This window comes from Thermomyces dupontii, assembly GCF_041956625.1.
Source record: "Thermomyces dupontii strain NRRL 2155 unplaced genomic scaffold VTN31scaffold_6, whole genome shotgun sequence".
NCBI classification, from domain to species: domain Eukaryota; kingdom Fungi; phylum Ascomycota; class Eurotiomycetes; order Eurotiales; family Trichocomaceae; genus Thermomyces; species Thermomyces dupontii.
Genome location: NW_027192312.1, coordinates 593,258 through 613,866, shown reverse-complemented (window position 1 = coordinate 613,866; position 20,609 = coordinate 593,258). Strand labels below are relative to the sequence as shown.

The 20,609-nt window shown below is 52.0% G+C and overlaps 9 protein-coding genes across 9 annotated transcripts; 2 read left to right on the top strand and 7 right to left on the bottom strand.

Moving 5' to 3' along the window:
• Positions 1–230: 230 nt before the first annotated feature.
• Positions 231–1,944, bottom strand: VTN31DRAFT_6071 (uncharacterized protein; the record flags this gene model as incomplete). The annotated part of the gene is made up of 4 exons (XM_069406641.1): positions 231–428; positions 482–661; positions 720–1,576; positions 1,638–1,944. 4 exons carry the CDS (start codon positions 1,942–1,944, stop codon positions 231–233), a joined length of 1,542 nt encoding a protein of 513 aa, XP_069259153.1.
• Positions 1,945–2,266: 322 nt separating this feature from the next.
• Positions 2,267–3,567, bottom strand: VTN31DRAFT_6070 (uncharacterized protein; the record flags this gene model as incomplete). The annotated part of the gene is made up of 2 exons (XM_069406640.1): positions 2,267–2,951; positions 3,011–3,567. 2 exons carry the CDS (start codon positions 3,565–3,567, stop codon positions 2,267–2,269), a joined length of 1,242 nt encoding a protein of 413 aa, XP_069259152.1.
• Positions 3,568–3,894: 327 nt separating this feature from the next.
• On the top strand, positions 3,895–4,670 carry VTN31DRAFT_6069 (uncharacterized protein; the record flags this gene model as incomplete). The annotated part of the gene is made up of 2 exons (XM_069406638.1): positions 3,895–3,961; positions 4,018–4,670. 2 exons carry the CDS (start codon positions 3,895–3,897, stop codon positions 4,668–4,670), a joined length of 720 nt encoding a protein of 239 aa, XP_069259151.1.
• A 231-nt stretch (positions 4,671–4,901) lies between these two features.
• VTN31DRAFT_6068 (uncharacterized protein) lies at positions 4,902–5,954 on the bottom strand (the record flags this gene model as incomplete). The annotated part of the gene is made up of 3 exons (XM_069406637.1): positions 4,902–5,624; positions 5,685–5,845; positions 5,906–5,954. The coding sequence occupies 3 exons, from the start codon at positions 5,952–5,954 to the stop codon at positions 4,902–4,904; spliced, it is 933 nt and encodes a 310-aa protein (XP_069259150.1).
• Positions 5,955–6,515: 561 nt separating this feature from the next.
• VTN31DRAFT_6067 (uncharacterized protein) lies at positions 6,516–7,181 on the bottom strand (the record flags this gene model as incomplete). The annotated part of the gene is made up of 1 exon (XM_069406636.1): positions 6,516–7,181. The coding sequence occupies one exon, from the start codon at positions 7,179–7,181 to the stop codon at positions 6,516–6,518; it is 666 nt and encodes a 221-aa protein (XP_069259149.1).
• A 977-nt stretch (positions 7,182–8,158) lies between these two features.
• VTN31DRAFT_6066 (uncharacterized protein) lies at positions 8,159–8,814 on the bottom strand (the record flags this gene model as incomplete). Its single annotated transcript, XM_069406635.1, has 5 exons — positions 8,159–8,219; positions 8,276–8,355; positions 8,411–8,536; positions 8,601–8,680; positions 8,742–8,814. 5 exons carry the CDS (start codon positions 8,812–8,814, stop codon positions 8,159–8,161), a joined length of 420 nt encoding a protein of 139 aa, XP_069259148.1.
• Positions 8,815–9,286: 472 nt separating this feature from the next.
• On the top strand, positions 9,287–14,725 carry VTN31DRAFT_6065 (uncharacterized protein; the record flags this gene model as incomplete). The annotated part of the gene is made up of 6 exons (XM_069406634.1): positions 9,287–9,364; positions 9,415–9,481; positions 9,550–9,723; positions 9,781–9,987; positions 10,045–10,133; positions 10,190–14,725. 6 exons carry the CDS (start codon positions 9,287–9,289, stop codon positions 14,723–14,725), a joined length of 5,151 nt encoding a protein of 1,716 aa, XP_069259147.1.
• A 354-nt stretch (positions 14,726–15,079) lies between these two features.
• VTN31DRAFT_6064 (uncharacterized protein) lies at positions 15,080–16,491 on the bottom strand (the record flags this gene model as incomplete). The annotated part of the gene is made up of 5 exons (XM_069406633.1): positions 15,080–15,294; positions 15,481–15,597; positions 15,646–15,670; positions 15,726–16,198; positions 16,272–16,491. The coding sequence occupies 5 exons, from the start codon at positions 16,489–16,491 to the stop codon at positions 15,080–15,082; spliced, it is 1,050 nt and encodes a 349-aa protein (XP_069259146.1).
• A 2,341-nt stretch (positions 16,492–18,832) lies between these two features.
• Positions 18,833–20,461, bottom strand: VTN31DRAFT_6063 (uncharacterized protein; the record flags this gene model as incomplete). The annotated part of the gene is made up of 4 exons (XM_069406632.1): positions 18,833–19,012; positions 19,069–20,119; positions 20,179–20,282; positions 20,336–20,461. The coding sequence occupies 4 exons, from the start codon at positions 20,459–20,461 to the stop codon at positions 18,833–18,835; spliced, it is 1,461 nt and encodes a 486-aa protein (XP_069259145.1).
• Positions 20,462–20,609: the final 148 nt, after the last annotated feature.

Here is a 20,609-nt window from a genome sequence, read left to right as displayed (position 1 = left end):
TTCCGAGTGGGAAGAGATATCGAGGACGAATTGAATTGTGATGAGGTACAGCATTGCGATCCATTTATATACTCTATCGAAACTTGAGAAGACTACATCACTCAAACATAAGTAGAATAAAAAAACAACCCAATGGGCGATTGCCCAACCCAGGACGCCAGTCCATGTAGTAATTACATGAAGAGAAGTTCCAAAGCAAGTTCCGGTACCTAGAGAGACGAAATCCAGGCCTAAACGCCGTCCGATGATGCATCGACGCGTTCAAATGTGTACCGTGATTCATATCCTTCTTCTTTGACAACGGATACCTTCGTCTTGTCGGGTATCATTTCATGCTTCAACTCCCAGCCGGCTCGGCGGCAAAGCTCAGCAACGACAACATCGCAATCGCCAATCAGATCAATATCAAAGCCAATATGGGGGGCGGGCTGTGGGTCGTCAGACGATGGATATCTTCTGATGGCGGCTACCGTGTACTCACCGTGCGAGATATGTAAATCTGAGGCACGTTGGGCGGCATGATCGCCGGCACCTCGGCGACCGGCGCCACCTTCATGGAGGTCCCAATCACAAGGACGAGATCGGCGACCTCGCGATCCTCCTGGACGAGTCGCCGTCCAAACTCGTCGGGAAGATCTTCACCAAAAAAGATGATATCGGGCTGGGTATCGTTAGCTGGATGATTGCCACACTAAGGGAAGATAGCGCGGCAGACTGACCTTCAGAACTCCCGGCGTGGGAATCTCGTAGTCATCATCAGAATCATCGTCCGAGTTCCCCTTCTTGCGGTCTTTGTGCAGGCCATTCGAACTGCGTTTCCGCTTCATTCCTTGCGATTGCGCCTGAAGTTGTTCCTTACATGCCTTGCATTCCGGGATCTTGCCCTCCCGGACAATGTCGAAGATGCTATCTCCAGGTACCTTGATCTTGCACCTGGTACATGTCGCAGTCGCAAATGAGCCATGGCATTGAACGATTTTCTCCGGCAGAATGCCAGCATTGGCCTCAATGTTGTCGATATTCTGCGTATAGTTGGTCAAGAGCTTGCCTTTGTCCTGCAAGAGGCGGATGAAGGCATGTGTCGGCGAGAACTTCCTCTCCGTAGGAAGAATATCTTTGGCAACAGAGAAAAAGATGCTCGGGTCCTCACGGAACAACCGGATATCAAAGACCTCCTGTGGATCGGTCAGGCCGAGATGTTCAAGCCGCGAGTAAAGACCGGTGTCCTTTGATCGGAAATCCGGGATGCCGAGACTTGTCGAGATCCCGGCCCCGGTGATGACGATGATGTTCTTCGCGTTCTTCAACAGCTCCACCGCATCCTCGACTGTGTTGTACGCGTCCAGCTTCTGACGTTTGGTTAACTCCCGGGCGATCGCCAATACCAGGAGCGGATGGTATGCCTCATCCGGCGCATCGTTGAGGAAGGACGGAGGCGCGATGCCAAAGGCCGTGAGCAGTTTCCGTGCGCTGATCTTATTTTGTCCAATGGTCTCCTCAACAAAGGCCGACTTTCCGACCTCGCGAAGGCGTCTTCGATAGTAGGCAGCCTCTTCTGGGGTACAAGCATCGGGCACTATTTTCGTGCGATATCAGCAAAACCAGCCAACTTCTGACACTGAAGTCGCGCAACGTACCTGATGATAATTGGTCGTCGCTGAGGGCCTCAATCGCTTCCTCCCAAAGTGAGGCGCTCTCCGAGTCGTCTTCGGCCTCTTCGCTCCCAGCTTCCACGTCGGAATCCAACTCTTCTTGTTCCTCCTCCTCTTCCTCTACATCCTCCTCTTCCTCCCCCTCATGTTGTGAGCCCGCATCCTCTTCGCCACTTGCCTCGGCCGTTTCCGTGGCCTCGCGCTCCTCGCGCTCGCGTTCGCGCTCGACCGCGTCGACCTGCGCCGTCTGCTTCACCGGGTCCTCCATATCAGCCAGTGGCTCACAACCCATGCTCCTCAGAAGTCTAAAGACACGCCCTCACAACTGCCCTCACACTTTTGATCAAATGTCACAGGCCTAAATCGCAAGCCTCGACTGGTTTTATTGCGCTGCACGTCTCTTATCGGTATTATCGCAAATACCGGTTCAATGTTAATCCGGTACAGTTCCGGTCATAGATACTGCTTTCATAAGGAAATTGCCACAGGAAAAAGTAACCCAGTACCTGTAATTTTGGTATCATGGTGTATCGGACGAGCTCTACCGAAAACCCTAACCCTTGGTATCACGGCATTTCAGACCAAAATCAACAGCAAGCAAAGAGATCAGTCCTTCATGAATCTTTCATCTCGTGGTCATCGTCCTCATCCTCGTCAGATCCTCCCTCGATCTCGTCTTCCCACTCGTCATCATCGCCATCACCTTCACCAAACCCAAATGCATCCGACTCGTCATCGTCATCGTCCGCGTCGTTTCCTCCAAGTTTCTCCGTGAGCTCTTGCACCAGCTCAACCGCGTGTTCCTTGAGCCGCACATCTTCGTATTCTATCTTGTCGTAGAGCTTCAAGCTCTGCTTGAGCCATGCGCGGCTAGCAACCATCGACTCGTGGCGCTTGTCTTCCGGTTTTTCACCGGATTCTGCGTTCGTTGCTGAAGCGTCTGGTTCCTTCTGAGATAGAAGGTACAAACACCATCCGCCTAGATACCATGCCTCTACGCTTTGATCGTCTTCCAGAATGAGCCGCTCCAGCACCTGCAGTGCTTCGAGCTCCATCTCGACCTCCATCAGGAGTCGAGACAGACTGATGCGAGCCGGGAAATCCGGCACTTTTGGATCCTCGGGAGGCAGATCCTTCCACAGTTCCAAACTCCGTGACAGCGCCGCTCGCGCTTCATCGATGCGCAACTGTGATATCCGCACGGAAGCCAGAGTCTGCAGGCATTCGGGAGAATCGGGGGCAACGAGGAGAGCCTCGGTAACGAGCGACTCGCATCTGCGTTCGGCGTCTTCTTCCCATCTGAGAATATCAGTCAGCTGGGTGCAGGTAAGTCATGTAGCTTCAGTCCTGGCACTGACGAGAGGTCCGTCATGTAGATCTCGACCACAGCGCAGAGCGCATTGGCCAGTTTCCGCCGCTTTTCCTCGAGCGCTGCAGCATCTTCCAGCCGATTACTCTGCTCTAATGACTGAATCGCCTGCCGTAGTGTACGAACGCCCTTCTCATACCACGAGACACTGTCTATCCCTCCTTGCTCGCTCAACTGAGCGAGCCATAGGAACTTCTCCGCCCCCCCTCCTTGCGATTCCGGTATTGTACCTTCAGGGTCGATTTGCACAGCTTTTAGGAACTCATTGCGCGCGGCATCGATCTCGCCGAGCTCGATATAGATCTCTCCTATCAGATTGATCGCCGACAACGCCTCCAGCGAGTTTCCTGCCGAAACTTCGAGGGCACGCTGGGCGAGTGGAAGCGCAGCGTCTGCCTGGCCGGTCTGGAGAAGGATCGTAGCTTTTTCGAGAAGTTCGGTGCTGCTTTCGGCCATTTTGGGCTTCGAAACGACGCCGCCGACACCATTCAGGATGGATTTTTCACGCTTAGATTTCTTTTTGTTGGCAGGCTTCGGTTTTCCCATGATTCGCGTTAGGTGCTTTCTGTCAATATATTCATATTATAAGGAAAATCATAGGAAATTCGACTGTTCATATAGGAATTGGAGGGTGGTAGATCTACAATTTTGGACGGACGAACCGATATTTTTTTTGTGATGTGTTTGCCGTGTTTGCACGTGGGACCGTCCCTCCATCCATATGCTGCCCCCATTTCGAAGTTCAACATCAGGGCTTTTTCTGCGACCACTGCGACTGATTTCTCCGTTGGAGAGATTGTTATAATCATTTTCCGCGTCTTTGCTGGTTTTTAGATCGGCTTCTGCTCTTATAGTCGCTGGAAGGCACATAACATGGGTCGCGAGGAACAAGTCGAAGAGCGCGAAGTTCTTGAATCCATCTTTCCAGAAGAGATCACAGGTACATTGTTTGGCGATCCTCTAAATCATGAGCAGAATCTGACTTTCTACTTGCAGATATATCAGAGACATGCTATCGAATAAAGATCAAACTCGATGTTCAAGATGCCGACGGTCGCGAGGACCCCCAACCTCCAGTATTCTATCTTCAAGTCTCGTACCCTGAAGCATATCCAGACGTGGCCCCGGATCTCGAAATCATAGCGCCGTCCAATGCGCCCAAGCATCCGCGGTTCGATATCCAAGAAGACAGGGCACGGCTCCTGGAGGGCCTCCAACCCACCATCGAAGAGAACATGGGGATGGCCATGGTCTTCACTCTCGTCAGCGCATTGAAGGAAGCCGCCGAGAACCTAGTAGCGGAACGCGTGAAGTCCGAGCTAGAGGAGAAAGAGAGGGAGATTGCCAAAGCGGAAGAAGAGGAAAACCGCAAGTTCCAGGGCACACCCGTAACGAAAGAAACGTTTCGGGAGTGGCAAGAACGCTTTCGAAAAGAGATGGAGGAAGAAGAGAGAAGAAAACGTGAGGAGAAGGAGGCAGAAGAGAAAAAGAAGAAATCGTCTGGGCGAGAGGCACCCGGCCGTGAGGAGGTAAAGCTCACAGGGAAGCAAATCTGGGAGCGAGGCTTGGCTGGAAAGGGTGACTTTGACGATGAGGGTGACGATGAACCTCCTTCGACTGGCGTCGAGAAGTTGCAAATAGCGGCATGATGTAGGCTCATATGTGGCCGGTCCATGAGTAATGACTAGAGACCAAGGCAATGACTCGCAGCATTGCCTGATTGTTGGTCATCAGGCGCAGTACGTTTTCCATACATAGAGAGTAGATGAGACCGTCCATTCTTGGACAGTTGTCTGAGCCCAGTCATCCCAGGGCGCAGTCTTCTCAACATCGTCAGCAGTAGGAACGAAACATATACGCTGAAAACGTAATGAAAGGCATTATGGCTGTCCTTTCAATTGATCAGATTGCTTGACCTCGACTTCCGTGGAGCGCGATGCCTCAGAATCTTTCGTCTTCTGCTTCCGTTCGGCTTCTTCCTTCTGTTTCCTTTCGGCCTCTTCTTTCTCGGCGAGCGCCCTCTCCGCAAGCACAATCTTCCAGAGCTTCTTGCCTCGCTCATAGTTCTTATAATCAAATTCAGCCACCTTCTTGTAAAGTTCGTCCATGGCTTCCCTCATCGGAGCTTCCCAGGTGGCCTCCTCAGCATGACCGACATTCTGGTCCCAATTATCCTCGTCTTTTGCGAAGAGAATCGCAACCTCCAGTTCGTCTCGTCGTTCGACATATCTCCACCTTTGCGCGAGCTTGTTCCTGATCATTCTACTGAGACTTTGAGGTTGCGGCTTCTTGATCCGCAGGAACGGAACTCCCCGGGCGTTAACCAAGACAGGAATATGCCGTTTACCGGGAACAATGGGCCGTGGCCGGTTCCAAATGGGTTCCGCGTTCGGATGGCGAACCGCTGTGGCGTTCTGAAACTGCCTGTTCCAAGCGGCTCTGAGTTCACGCGGAGTGGGAGGTTTTTTCGGGCGTGCGCTGCCGCGTAATCGCGCCTCAGCTTGGGCCTTGCGCTTGCGGGCTTGGGCTTCTTCAATTATGGTAGATATTCGATTGCGGGCATTATCGTCGTGCCGCGACGCCGCATGGAGGAGATCTAGAGCCTTGGGCAAGCCTGTCAGCACAATAAACCAAGTGCCCGGAACCAAGGTGGTCCTCTTTACCTCGTATCCAGCTCTGAGCGCGTTCACAGATTTCGATGGACTCAGGTACTTATTATATCGATGAAACTTGATCTTCACGAGGTTCGGTATTGTTTCCCGGTAGGGTACATCGGGCGGTAGTCTCTTACATTGTCGCAATAGGGCTCGATAGAGAACAAGGCCTGTGGTGTCAAGTCTTTGAGTAATTGCAGAGACCAGTCCGTGTGGCCAATGACACTTACAAGAATACCGATGGATGCTTGAATGCTTCGGAACCACCTTCGGGAGCATTATGAGTAGGGTGGTTTGATCCTGGTCAAACCAATCTGTCTCGTTCTCTCGATCCAAGTTTGCTTTTGACCCTAGACAACTCTTTATCGGAGTACGGAGTAGTAGGCCAAACATTTCACACCCCAAACTCAGTATGGGCCCCATACAAAGCTCTCTACCTTACCTAAGCCACCTCATGAGCCTCTCCAGCATGAAACTCCAAAATCATGTAGTATTTATCCAGAGTTCAATAATAGTTCTCATCCAGGACAATACGAGTACTAATAGTAAGTACTTCCAAGTCCAACTAGTTATTTCAAAGTATAACTAGAAGTTACTTTTGGGGACCCTCACAATCGAAGATATCAAAATAGCTAGACCATCACCATCAAGACACCAAAAAAGGACCATCGAAGAAGACATCAACATGGTCAAAGCCGTGCCCCTAACTACTGGCCCTCAGGCCGTCAGCTTCGTTGTTCTCCAGATTCTGAACAATCGTTCTATTTTCACATCGAGCACGTTCGTGAGCTTTCTGCGCCTCAACATTTCCGTGAACCAGCTGGAAAAGGAGGAGCGACTTCAAGAGGCCATCGCCGCGATCAAGGCCGGTACGGTACCGAGTCTTCGGGAAGCAGCGAGGCTATTTGAAATGTTCTCCTGACGACCTTGTGGGATCGCATCTCCGGAAGGAGGAAGTTCAATCAGATCTCCAAGCAGCATTTGCAGCGACTGACACCGAAAGGGGAGGCTGTGGTGAAGAGTGTGTACCAGCTCGACGGTTGGGGCTGCCCAATGACAACTGCTGAAATGGAGGCGTTTGCGACTGAGATTCTGCGAGCCAAAGGAGACATGATGCCCTTGGGCAAGAACTGGGTCTACAATTTCCTGACCAGACATGAAGAGCTCGAGGTTCATCGTTCCCGGACTCTGGACCAAACGAGAAAAGATGCGCTTGACAAAGCCATTCTGGAGCAATGGTTTAGCCTGTATGAAACAACGCTCTTGAAGTACGGGATCGCCGAGGACGACATTTACAGCATGAATGACAAGGGGTGCATGAAAGGAGTCGACGATAATGCCAGAGTGATTGTCCCTCGCGAGTAGATCGAGGCATTTTGAGTACAGCCAGGCAACCGGGAATGGGTCTCGATCATCGAATGCATCTCGGCAAACCGCTACTCTCTCTCCGCCGTTCACTATTTTCAAATGAAGCCAGATCCAACAATTCTGAATCCCAGAAGACATCAATGACGATATTGTCCTCCGCGTCAGCCTCAATGGCTGGTCGAGCAGCGAGATTGCGCTAGAGTGGCTCCAACAATCTTGATAAGCACACCGCTTCCCGGACGCGAGGCAACCATCGATTGCTTATTCTTGATGGCCACGCGAGCCATTTGGCGGTGAAGTTTGTTGAATACTACACCACCACATTGTGACCCTTTGCTTACCACCGCACTCTAAGGTTTTTCTGAAGCTTGTGACGCAAAACGCGCGATGTGGAGCAATATATATCGACAATAGGCAACTCTTCGGATCTACCAGGAAGCGCGAAAGGGAACACGGCCTGCTTCGGTTCAACCCTGACAAGGTGATAGATGAATACCGGCCAAAGGCACCTCCGCTCGCTCGATGTGAGAATCGAACGATGGTTCAGAACCTTGAGGGCCGGCAGTTAGGGGCACGGCTTTGACCATGTTGGTGTCTTCTTCGATGGTCCATTTTTGGTGTCTTGATGGTGATGGTCTACTGCTATTTTGATATCTTCGACTGTGAAGATCATCAAAAGAAACTTCAATAGTTTGGAATAGTTGGACTGGAAAGTACATGCACTTACTATTACTATTGCCCTGGATGAGAACTACTCTATTGAGCTCTGGTTTCTCCGTCCATGGTTTTTTATACCCTAGGTGGCTGTTACAGACATCCTTCTATCTCCACGTGATTATTTTGATAAGCCGACGTGTGACAACGGTGCTCCTCCTACACGTACGTAGCATACAGACCTCGAAGTTCAGGAGGAAAGTGCCTTCTGATCATAACATCGTACTGGTCATTGCTAATATCACATCTATCCTACCTCTGAATATCAAGGAATTCTTATGCTTGGCCGGAATGCAGGGACGATAGTACAGATCTGAATGTCCTTTGAGGAATCATGAGAAACAAAGCAGCGCAGGTTCCGGTTACATGCATTTCGTTGCATGCCGGTCGCGTTGATGATTTCAGAAGGTCGAACCCTCTGGTGGCTGCGGCAGTTTCTTGTGCTGAGGCAAAGCCATGTATCTATGAAGGAAGGGCGTCAGATAAGGTTTCTCCCTTGGTGATAGCATGATTCGTACCGTCGGAGCTCCAGCAAAATCGTTTCCATTGTGTAATCTCGCTTCCATTGCGCTAGGCATGGAACCTTTGACGGATCGACCTTCGGCTTTCTAAGTATCCTTGTTTGGCCATAACGTCGGCGGGGATCATCATACCTTCCCGGTGCGAGGATCGACGCATGGAAGGTTGATTTTGGACACAAAATGAATCGTCGGAGGGTTATCAGGGTAATCATCGCCGCAATGGAGCTTCACACTGTATATCCGGTTCTCGTGTACGCTCTAGTCGATCGGATTCGGGGAATTAGCTCGACTAAAACAACATACGGGAGTGAAAGGCACAAACATGAGGAGGCCCCAAGATGGTGCCATTCCAGTTGGTCATCATCAAATCGTCACCATCGGCCAGACCATAGGAGCATGCTTCTATACCCGATACATCAGTTGGAGATCGGAGAGACTGCGAGCTCACTCGGCGAGAACGAACCAGCTCCTTGACCCTTCTCGCCCTTCTCAAGCTCCTCCAGGAGGCGAAAATTGCGCGGAACTTTTGCTGTCATCTTGAGCCACAAAACGAAGTCGTTTGCTGAATTACGCGCTGAGTATGACTGAGGAGGGGCACTGGGCAAACGGACTTTGCGGCAGCGGAAGAGCCCAAGACAGCCCAATGATTTTCACGTGACCGGGGCAATCATTCTCACGTGAAAAGATTACGATGGCCAATCGGATAGCCGAAACGTTTCACCCTGAACTTTCAGGCAGAGAATTTATCCAGATAGGGCTTGGCAGCTTATGATGACCAAATGCCACGCCAGTCAACTCACTCTAGACTCGCGGCCATCATAAACGCTGGTATACACCGAGCTATGTAAATTACTCGGGTTAGAGATTGGCTTTTGCGAATCGACCATTGACATATGTCTGTTGTATTCAACAAGCGCCTCTCATTGCTTCGAGCCTTTGCGCGCCAAACGCCGACCAGGGACAAACGGCATATACAACGAGCTACGTGATGATTGCTGGTAATTGGATATGATCTCGCAGTTATTGCAGGCGGACCTTGCAAGCTTGATACAAGAGTCAAAGAGGAAGCACTCCGACTTGCGGAATGTTCGGCATCCCGTTCACTTTTTGGTGCACTCCAAGCTAACCGACATCAGGCAGCCGAACAGTCCCTGAGTGATTTGAAGTCATTGCCGTCCACCTCGGAAGCTCAAGTGGCTGCTGGTATGCGCCGTCTGTTTTAGTGCGAAGGGACTGTCAGAACCTGCTGACAGATGCGTCCGTGCTCTCAGACTTGATCCGCCGGCCTCATTTTGCCAGTCCATTCATACTCGCATGTTATACCCAACATTCCAAACTCGCCGCAATTGGCGTGTCGAGTCTTCAGAGACTCACATCATCTCGAGCGCTTCCGCCTGGGCGCTTAGAAGATACGCTGTCTGGGTTGCGGGAAATTACAAGCCTCAGTGGGTAACGTCGAGAGTCGCTGGTTTTCGATGTGGTTCTGACCCGCCCACGTATAGGCCAGGATGTGCAGCTCAAGATTCTGCAAACTCTCCCAGCACTTCTACAGAACTATTCGGAAGAGCTGAGCGGTGATCTTCTTGCCAGCACCCTGCAAATATGTGCCACACTGCAGGCGAGCAAGAATGTGGCGGTTGCCAATTCCGCTGCTGCTACTCTCCAGCAGCTCGTAATTTCGTCTTTTGAGAAGGTTGCTGTTGAGGATGGTGAGCCGCCCCTTACTCTGGCCAATCCCATGGCAGAGCTGACAACGCTCTTCGCAGGCAAGCCCAAAGGTTCCTACGAAACTCACACAGTGTCTGTGGGTGAGACGCAGTTATCTGTGGGAATTGCTGCTTATGATGCTTATCGGGTGAGAGCTTGATGCCACGATCTACTGGATCGACACTTTTCTGACTGTATGTTCAGATATTGGATGACTTCTGCCGTCTGGTGGAAGGCGACAGGCTGGACTTTTTGCAAGTGAAGATGCTGTCCCCCGTGTTTGTCTTGGAGCTCGTTGAGAGTATTCTGTCGAACAATACGAAACTTCTCCGCAATCACCCGGAGCAGTTACACGTTCTGCGAGTTCGATTGATGCCGTTGGTAGTGAGACAACTATCCGAAAAGCACGGATTTCCACAGACTGTGCGTGTGGCGCGCATCCTAATGCTCTTGCTCCGCAACTACATGCCAATATTAGCGTCGGAGTCTGAGATGGCCTTGGGTCTTTTAATTCATCTCACGGAGCCTGAATCATCTGTGCCTTGGAAACGAGCTCTTTGCATGGAGATGTTCCGTGGATTGCATGCAGAGTCGGGGCTCACGAGGCTGATTTATTCTCTCTATGATGATGTGGAGGGACGGAGGGACATTATAAAGGACCATATGGCGACTTTGGTTCGGATCGTATCCGAACGACCCTCGTTGATCGGAATCAGCCACCAATCGACGGTCCCATCGACTGCCACGCACTCAAGATCGAAAACGGAAGAGCAAATCGCGTTGGAAGTTAGTAGCGTTGCCGATGTGATTGGAACTCCTGTCAGTGCCTCAGATGAGAGTGTAGCTGGCATCAGTACCAAATGGAGCACAGTCAGGACCCCATATCTTGAGCTCCTGGACAAATCTGCCGCTCCATCTCCACCAGACACATATATTTTCAGTCTCGTTCTCAACTGCATCAGCTCATTATCCGAAGGTCTTGCCAAGTTCATTCTCCCTCTCACCGTCCCCGAGTCCAAAAGCAAGCGGAAACAGAGAATTGCGAAGGCGAGACAGCGGTCATCAGGTGGAGATTCTCAGGAGCTTCAGCGTTCCGATTCAGGGTCGTCAGCTTCTGAATCTAAGCGGCAATCGGTCCCCCTGAATCCTCTTGAGCTGCGAAATCACCCCCATTCAAAGAATATCAAGGCATGCGCCGGCATCATCGACTCATGCTGGCCCGCAATCCTTGCCACCTGCTCTAATTTCTTATACGCGGCGTTGGATGACGATTACTACCATAATTTGGTACGATCGTTCCAAAAGCTTACGCACGTAGCCGGTCTCTTAAGGCAATCGACCGCTCGCGATGCGTTTCTCACCACTTTAGGGAAGGCATCTATGCCGGCGGATGGTACAGGCGCCCGGTTCGGATACACGAATGGGCAGGAGGATACCGTAGGTAGTCCAATTGAGGGGACGGAGAAAGCCACCATCTCGCCTGTCGACACCCCGAAGGTCTCTTCCGAAACCGCGCGAACATCGCTGAGTGTCAGGAATTTGCTTTGTCTCCGTGCTCTCTTGAATCTTGGGATTGCCTTGGGACCTACACTGGATCAATCTGCATGGTCGATCATCCTTCAAACACTTCAGAATGCGGAGCTCGTGATCAGGGCCGCGACGGCTGTGACACCGAGAAAACCGGCGCATGTGGGAGGAGAGGAGGCTTCTATGCAAGCAGAACCCGACGCTCCGAAATCGAACATCGCCGTCGAAATAACAGCTGTTCAAACCGCCGCCACCAAACTGTTTGACAGCACTGTGGAATATCCCGACACGTCGTTCGAGAAAATTCTGGAAGCCCTCTTGAGCCTCTCGGTTGATTTGGAGCGCGTTTCTTCCGAAGGGTCTCTGTCTCCTAGTCAGTCTCCCAAAACTCGCCGCACGGGACAAGTGCACCGAGCCAAGTGGAGCGCGATTGCCAAGCCGAAGCTTCAGGACGATGAACTGAACTTTGTCCTAGATAAGACCTATGAGCTTGCCAAAAAGAATATAGAGCGACTTTCGAACGTCGATTCCGAAAACTATGCCTGGGACATCCTGGACATCTGCTTGACATCTGTTATTGTCCGCGGTGAAGTCAATCCGACACTCCGGCTGAAAGCTAGCAGGATTTTGAACGAAATAATATCCGAAACCATGGCTTTCTCGGTTGAGGATGGTACACTGCGAAATCGACTGCAGGTCAGGAACCTGGAATCGTTGCGGTCTCAAATATCTTCCCTCCATACAACACGGTCTCCAGCGACCACGAGTGCGGCTGTCAATCTCGATGCTCACGAGCAGGCATTGAATACTCTAAAGGGCATCCTAGAGCGATACGGAGAGTCTTTCATGGATGGCTGGAGCATCGTTTTCGGTCTCATTTCGACCGTCTTCGATGAGCGACCTTCGTCAAACAGAGATGGAGTCCTGCAGGGGCCTCAACCGTTGTCTCGCAAGCTCATTGGAAGGTCGCCACGCTTGATCCGAGCTGCCTACAGCTCACTACAACTGATTGCATCCGATTTTCTTCCTCTTCTCCCCCCACCGTGTCTACTAGAACTTGTCAGATCATTCTTCAACTTTGCGTCCCAAGTTGAAGAATTCAACATATCGTTAACCACCACGGCGCTCTTCTGGAACGTTTCCGACTTTCTCCAAGGGCAGCTAGAAACGTTGGTTATCGACGAGTCAATAGACACTACTTTGAGTGAGGAATCCCTGTCCTTACTTGTCAAGGACGCGGATGGCGGTGTTTCTCGTGGGGCTCTTTGGTTGTTACTTCTGCTCCGAATCGTCGATCTTACGACGGATGACAGGGCCGATATTCGTAACAGCGCAATTCGCACATTATTGCGGGTCCTCGATGCTTATGGGCCGCGACTTTCTCCAAGGGCATGGCATCTCTGCTTGCATCGCGTGCTATTTGTCATGGTCGACGGGGTTCAGTCCAATACACTACGCGTCGTCAGTGGGGACGAAAAGTCGGATGCAGCAAAAACATGGGTTGAAACCGCCGTGGTGATGAGCAGAGGAACGTCCCAATTGATATCCAACTACTTTGACTCGGTCGTGCGAGACGAAAGTTTTGACGAGTTTTGGAAACGCCTACTAAGCAGTTTCCAATCCCTCCTCCAGGCGGAGATTTATGAAATCACGGAAGCGATCTTCTCCAGCTTGGCAGACATCCTGTCTCGCGTCTCCGCCACGGCAACTCTTACCAGAGAGGCTGTGTGCGCGGCATGGAAGCTTTGGGTCGATGGTCACCCAGCGCAGAAGGCGGAGTCGCTTGATCTGGAAAAATCGAATCAAGATGCCCTTCTGTCCTACTTCCGTGCATATCAGCAAGTGTACAGACTCTTCAAGAATGACGTTTCGGAGGACCACGTCGAGCAAATACTCCAGCACATGCGAGCAGCGATTTGGAACTCAGTATCGTCTCGATACTCGGTTGACATTGAGCACCAATCTACTCTTCAAGAGCTAGTTTCCGAGTGCCTGCGAACACTGTGTCTGGACATGGAGTCTTCGCAGCCGGCGATTCTGCTGTGCCTCGCAGATTTTGCTGATGCAGCCCTGACCCAATGGTCCCCCGACCATGACAGGACGCGCCCGTCATACGTGGCATTCTCGAAACGCTCAATCGAACTATTGAGCTGGTACATCACGGAGGTGGGGATCAAGATGGATATCTTCAGCAACGGGTCTTTAACGACGGTGCTGGAACACCTCGTTCATCCCGTTGTTGAGAAGTACAACTGGCGAGGCAGGGATCGGGAGCCCGTGTTATGGAAGAAAGCTACAACTGCATCCGTGGATATCCTCCGGGTCTCCGTGCCATACGTTGAGAGCCAGTACTCGGGAGCAGCACAGCGATCGGAGGACTTCGAGCGCTTCTGGCGGTGCGTGGTCAATATTGCGCGGGGGATCGTCTCTGCCACCAACTGCCGGGAGCTCGGCATCCCCACGACGACGATCCAAAAAGATGAAGAATTTGATATCGACGCGTTTCGCACCCTGAAGCCGCTGATCATCCCGGCTCTGGGATCGGCGCCGGTACCGGACCAACTACGTCGCGACTTCGCGTGCGCGCTCCTACGCTGGTCGCTCATCTACCCGCCGCAGCCGCGGACCGAGCTGCCCATCGAGGCGTTCGAGGAAGACCCGCTGCGGGACCTGTGGCACGTTCGCAGGGGACGCACCTTTGAGCCTGCCGCCACTGCCCGATCCGCCATGGCTTACGTGCTTATGGACACCATGTTCGACCTGTCATCCCGTGCGGGCTCGCCCAGCAGCAATGATGATCCCCGTGTGTCACTTGCGCGCTGCGTCCTGCCGTATCTTATCTTGCGCGCCGCACTGCCCCTGAAAGCCTACATCGCGGACCAGCCGCTGCGCGGGATGATGCCCCAACCGACCATTGCCCGCCGCGAGCTGCTGCACATCATCAACCGACTGATCGAGCTGGACAGCGAACCCGCCGCGGTGCCGGATCCGCCATCCCTACCGACTCGTACTGTTGTTGTTCGTTCCACTGCCGAAACCCAGCAGCAGCAGCAGCAGCAGCATCACCGGAAACACCTCGCCTGGATATACCCGCTGGCCGTCAAAGCCGTCCAGGTTGCGGGCAAGGAGCATCAACGCGATGATGGGTCGGTGCTCGATGCGTTGGTGCGCACGCTGCATGTCATGGAGGGCCGTTCTGGAGATGGGGTTTGATCGGTGGGATCAAAACATTCGGCCTTTTGTTGTTTTGTTATCCTCGGTTTGTATGTATCATCTGGTCAGAAATAGAGCTAAGTGTAACTGTGACGGCATCGAGTACTGTATGATCAAGTGAATTTGCTATCCGCATCATCGAAGGTACAGACACCGGAACTCCCCAATAATGATTTCTCGACAATGAACATGGTACCATGCGCATTAAGTCCAGGATCATGCCATCTATACAAGTACTACAAACTCTGTTGCAGTCAAACAGCCCAGAACAGGCCGAAGGAAAAAAAACATATGAGAGAACAGAAAGACTCCCCCCAAATCCTTTACCCCCAACGAAGGCTGGATGTAGACTGCTCAAGCCGGTCCCGCCGCAGCAGCTTGCTCCCTCGCGGCCTGCACCTGCGCCAGCTGCGGGTTCTTCGCGGGGCCGACGGCCTTGGCCTGCGCGTTCTGCTGCTCGATCTGCTGCTGCTGAATGGCCTGCTGCTGGGCGATCTCTGGGGTGGCAGCAATCTCGGGTGCCTGGCGGTAGAGGACGATTTCGGATTGTTTGAAGTAGCGGCGTGCATCTGTTTTTTGTGTTAGTTGTGAGGGAAGCTCTTTGAGGAAGCATGGACGTGATTTCCAAATCAATAGGGCTGGGATAGAGTTTCAATTGCCGCGTCGGCTATTGATCGTGATTTTTGAATCCCGTGTGCGGAGTGTGGGGGGAAGGGATGAGAGCAGGTCATGTGACGATGGGGTCTGGCGCTCACCTTCGTCGATCAGCACGAGACTCAGGTAGTACCGCGTCGAATACTTCTTGTTAACGTCTCGGAAGGTTGGGGTCAGGTCAAACCCGCCCAGAAATAGTCGAATGGGGATAGTTTCGCCTGGAATTGTCAGAACGGGATGTACTCGTCATACCAATAGTTCCATACCTCGAGAGGGCGATCCGTCCATGATCTGTTTCCCATCATCAGTCTGTTCCCCCAGCTAGAAGGATACAGGATACACATACCTCAAATCGTACCAATGTCTCACTCTCGTTGTACTGATTCGGCGCAGCGCCGGTCGTCTCCCGCCGGATGATGGACAACTCCATGTGTTTGATCTTCAGCCGGACGAGCAAAAAGTATATCCGTCCCACGATCACGTCCTTTAGGTGGTACTTGGATTTCGAATACTCAAACTCGATATGCAAGCAGTCCTCAATGCCGACATCCATTTTGATCGGACTGTTGGTCTCTGGCGGCATGCGGTAGGAGTAGACCCAGATCTCTTTCTCGCGGACCACGTCCGCCATGCGCCGGGAAACCGTGACTCGGATAAAGTACCGCAATCGAACATTAATGCCGTTGTAGGACTCGTACTGTTTCTCGACGTTCTTGAAGTTGAACGGGAAGGTCTGTGGGTGGTGCAGCTCGCCCGGAGCGGCGAGCTCCTGGTTGAGGGACAGGAATTCGTAATGGTTGCCTCGGTCGTAGAACATTTCTGTTGTCGCACGGCAGGGCCGCATTAGCCTGTAAAGAACCACGATGATCCCCGACATCATGACGGCTCGTACCTATCGACCCGATGAATTGCACCTTGATGCCGGTGTGCTCTAACCGTTTCCCATCCTTCGGTCGGACCGTCACGGCACCCTTGACGGACTCGCCATCCAAGTATAGAGGCGCCTTTTCCCGGCGACCCTTGTCGAGCTTGATGTCGACGTGTTCCCGCGCATCGCTGTCTTCCAACACGATATCGATATCAACCGGGGTCGAGAAGAAGAATGGCGCCATTGAGGGCAGAACGCGAGACTGTGGGCGGTAGAGAATCGAATCCCTCGGTCACAGTCCAGTCTCAGTCAATGTCCGAAATCATATCACCATGCGTCTCTTTCGCTGCTGTGGTCTTGGTCATGCTGCGTCGTCTGATTGGGTTGTTTGCCTGGATATCGGCGGAGGTGAAAGATCATGATTACGTAATCGAGACATCCAAAATGGAAGCATATCCAGCAGTTCGAGTAGTTACTCCGTCCACCGGTTGACGAAAGGAAACCCGCATGACGCAACGTCAGTTGACGGCTCTTACCCATAGCAAAGAGAGAAAAAACGCCTGTGAATAATGAAATCAAATTGCCAGATCAGCTTGGCCAAACTAAGCAATAAGTCCAATTGATAGCCGATGCAACAGCCCCAGTAATGCCAGTTGGCAAGTATGACACGCCAGTTGGCGATTGTTCATTGCATCTACATGGAGTAGACGGTTCCTGGCACAGCAAAAAAAGGCACACAGCTCTTCAACAGTTCAACTACGGAGAAGACTATCTATTTCAGCAACGAGACGGTACAACGGGATCACTGAAGCACACGGCTCCGATCTTGGACCTGTCACGTTAACTGCACCAGATGCATGGGTAGGACCCGGTAATATATAACTATATAGTATTACCTAGACATGTACAATGGCTATCAAGATTGAGTTGATCTCAGATACGAACTCCTACGCGTTGCCCTATGCTTTCTCTCTCAGCCACTGGAAGGTCTCACAGGGAGTGATGCCGTGATCCTATCGAAGAGGGAGACAGGTACCTCACCTAAATTCAGTTGATTGAGCTTCCACTTGCAGGATAGGAACTCGATCGACAGTATCCCTACTTCGACAATCACAGAGACTTTGAATCCGAGAACAATTTCAAAGAAATCCAAGATGATGAACAGCGAGTCCAGGTGAAATTCGTAGCTGGCAAACAGTGTTGAATCGCGAGTGATCAGCAGGTTGTTTGCAGCCATCTGCACTGCGGCCCGCGGTAGGCGTGCTGTCAACAACCATGAAGCCAACAACTGCGCTGAGCCGCTGGTTCCTTTTCGATTTTTATGGTGGCAATGAAGTTTTGTGCGCAGGGACAGCCCGCATCAGCGTTTGCATCGAAGTCAGAACTCTTCAGGGAACGAATTTAGAATCTCTTCTGGGCGCTGAATATAACTACTGTTCTGCCAAGCAGCTCATCTGAGGACATCGCTAATTTACCTACCTATGAACTCCGTAATACTCGTACAAGGACGCGAATCACCGCAGGAGTAAAGCTGATTTATCCGGGATTGCGGACGAACTGGGCGTTCTGAAGCTGTTGGTTGTTGCTCTCGGCGGGCTTGGCCTAACGCGAGCAAGGGAACAGAACGGGTCTTTCCTGACCAATCTCGAGCAAGAGCTGGAGGAGGGGAAACGAATCCGTGACCGTCACAATACGATACAGCTTTTTGTCATCAGTCACATGACCCGGATTCTGATGAGCTGGGAGATGGTTCGCGAGTCTCGGTTCAGCTGTTGCCTCTCAACATTTCTGAAGCATCGATAGGTATGTACTAGTTATCATTCTGACAATGCATACGAGTACGGATTAGCCTACTGCGACAGGGCCGCTGTGCGAAATAGTTCTCTGTTTTCACAACATGACCACCATGAGACGAAACAACGACAATTCCAACTAAGCCCTCGACTTCAATGACCGGAGTCATAATCAGTTCAACTTCCTCCACAAGCCCAAGTGCGGTAACTAAGTGGAGAGTGATCTGCGGGATTCAGATTCGAATGACCGTTAATCCTGGAATGGGGATAAATTGCCTAATAACCTAATCCGCAGCCGGGGGCTAGTAAGGTGCCTATGTTTTGGTAACTTAGGCAGATGAAATGCAGCTTGCCTATCATCGGAGGACGGAGGTTGTGTACAGCTCCGTACTCATTATTATGCCGATCTGCAGGGTGCTAGGTAAGCGTGATTCGAATCATTCGAGAAAAAGTATGATAAGGAGGTTGAGACGGAATTACCAATCAAGGCAATTACTCTCGAAGAAAATGATAGGCAAAGCAATCCATCGTCGAGAACCCTGTTCGGCGACAGTCGCACTCTCTCAGACAGGGGTTGATGTTTAGGGCGAGGCTACGGCGATGCAGCTGCAGATCCCGGACCATTCACGATGAAGTATGACGATGGCAAGACAGGGGGCCTCGGCATGCAGAAGATCTAGGAAGTCGCCGATGTCGACGCTATTTATGGGATGTCGTCAAAGAAATTAAATTAAATTCCAACAGCGATATACTGCACAATACATATACTGTATGTTCATCACTCAGAACTTATCAAACAGAAGATTCTTTGGTCCCGACATGATGGCCGTCTTTCTCCGGGTCAAGCCCGGTGGACTGCCCCTGTGTTTCATTGATAACTCTCTTCTTGTGGAGTCGCCAGACACCGTAGGTGAGGATGGCTGTCCAGATGGCCAGGGCGATGGACGTAGCAATCATGGCCCACATGCCGCGCTGCAGAAGATTGTTAGTTAGGAGTAGAGCAGTTCAAGGGTCAATGTAGAACTCACGTTGAACCAAGGAGCCGTGGAGGCTGGATAGAACACGATACCCCACCAAGCGTCCACCGCGTTATTGCCCAAGTTCATTCCGGCTAGGACTACGGAGCGGAAGACTGGGCTCTCGTAGCGCATGGCGTCATTGCACCAAGCAAAGAAGGTTGCCTGGCAGGCGTAGACTGATCCGGCCCAGTAGTACGCTGCGAAGGTCATCCGCGTAGACAAGGCGCTGGTCGGGTCCTTTGCGGCCGAGAGGATCATGGCGGCGGTGGCCACGCCAGTAATACCAATCCAGTAACCGACGAGATATCGCTTGCCGCCGAGGAAGTCGGTCAAAGTAGCCCAGAACAACGTCGAGACGATGCCAACGGCCGGCACACCTGTCGGGTAGTTGTTCTTCTGCGGAACTGAGTACTCAATACTTGGGTGGTTTTCCATGTACAGGTGGAGAAGGGACTTCGTGCTGAACGATTCCGTCTCGCCGGCAATCACCCACAGCATGACGAAACCCCACCAGTACCATGACGAGAGGACCTTCTTCAGGAACCCAAGCGTAATAGGCGATTTCTCGGCCGGCGGGGGAGGTACGCGGGAGCGAGCCAGCTCTCGCTCCGCTTGGCTCAAGTACGGAGCATTGGTGGTGTGCGGCGTGTCCGGGAACAGGAGAAATCCGTAGAGAGCGACGGGGAACACGAGAAGGCCGTCGATGATGAAGAGCCATCGCCAGCCGGGCATCCCGTGGCGCATGTGCATACTCTTGTAGATTCCGGTCTGAATGAAGCCGCCGATCATCGTTCCCGCCAGACCAGAGGCGGTGAAGAGGCCAGATCGCTTACCCAGCTCGCGCTCCGTATACCACGATCCCAGGATGTAGTGAGTGCCGACGAATGTGGAGGCCTCGCACAGGCCGAGGAAGAAGCGGATGGCCATGATGGACTGCGGGTTCTTGACCGCGGCCGTTACCATGGTCAAGCCGCCCCATAGGCACATCATCAGCGGGAAGAAATAGCGCGGCTTGATATAATGGAGGGAGAGATTGCATGGGATTTGGCCCAAGACATAGCTGAGGTTGTTGTTAGGTCAACACTGTTTCAACCGCGCTGGCTTTATGGGCTCGCTTACCCGATCGTGAAGCAGACAAGAATCTCATTGTATTGATTCCCTTGGAAGTTGAGGTCCTCTCGCATTCCCGAGACGTAGGCATTTGCGAGGTTGTTCCGGTCCAGCTGTTCGATTGGATGAGTACGCGAAAAGCTCCAAACCCCCAGGGCGGACTTACATAGTTGACCAGATAACTGACACAGCAAAAGGTCAGAATGAAGAAGTCGATCTTTTGGACGAGCAAGCGCTCGCCGGGACGGTAGTCCGTCCGGAAGTATTCACGGATCCGGTTCTTCAAGGACATTTGGAATAGCTTGGTTAATTTTTCTTTTTTCTTCTCTTCTCTGGTTTGATTATCAACGGAGTTAAGACTCGACTCAGATCATGTCGCAGGATGAGGACGTATGGCAAAAAATAACACCGGCGAGACACCGCTGACCGGTGTCCAACTG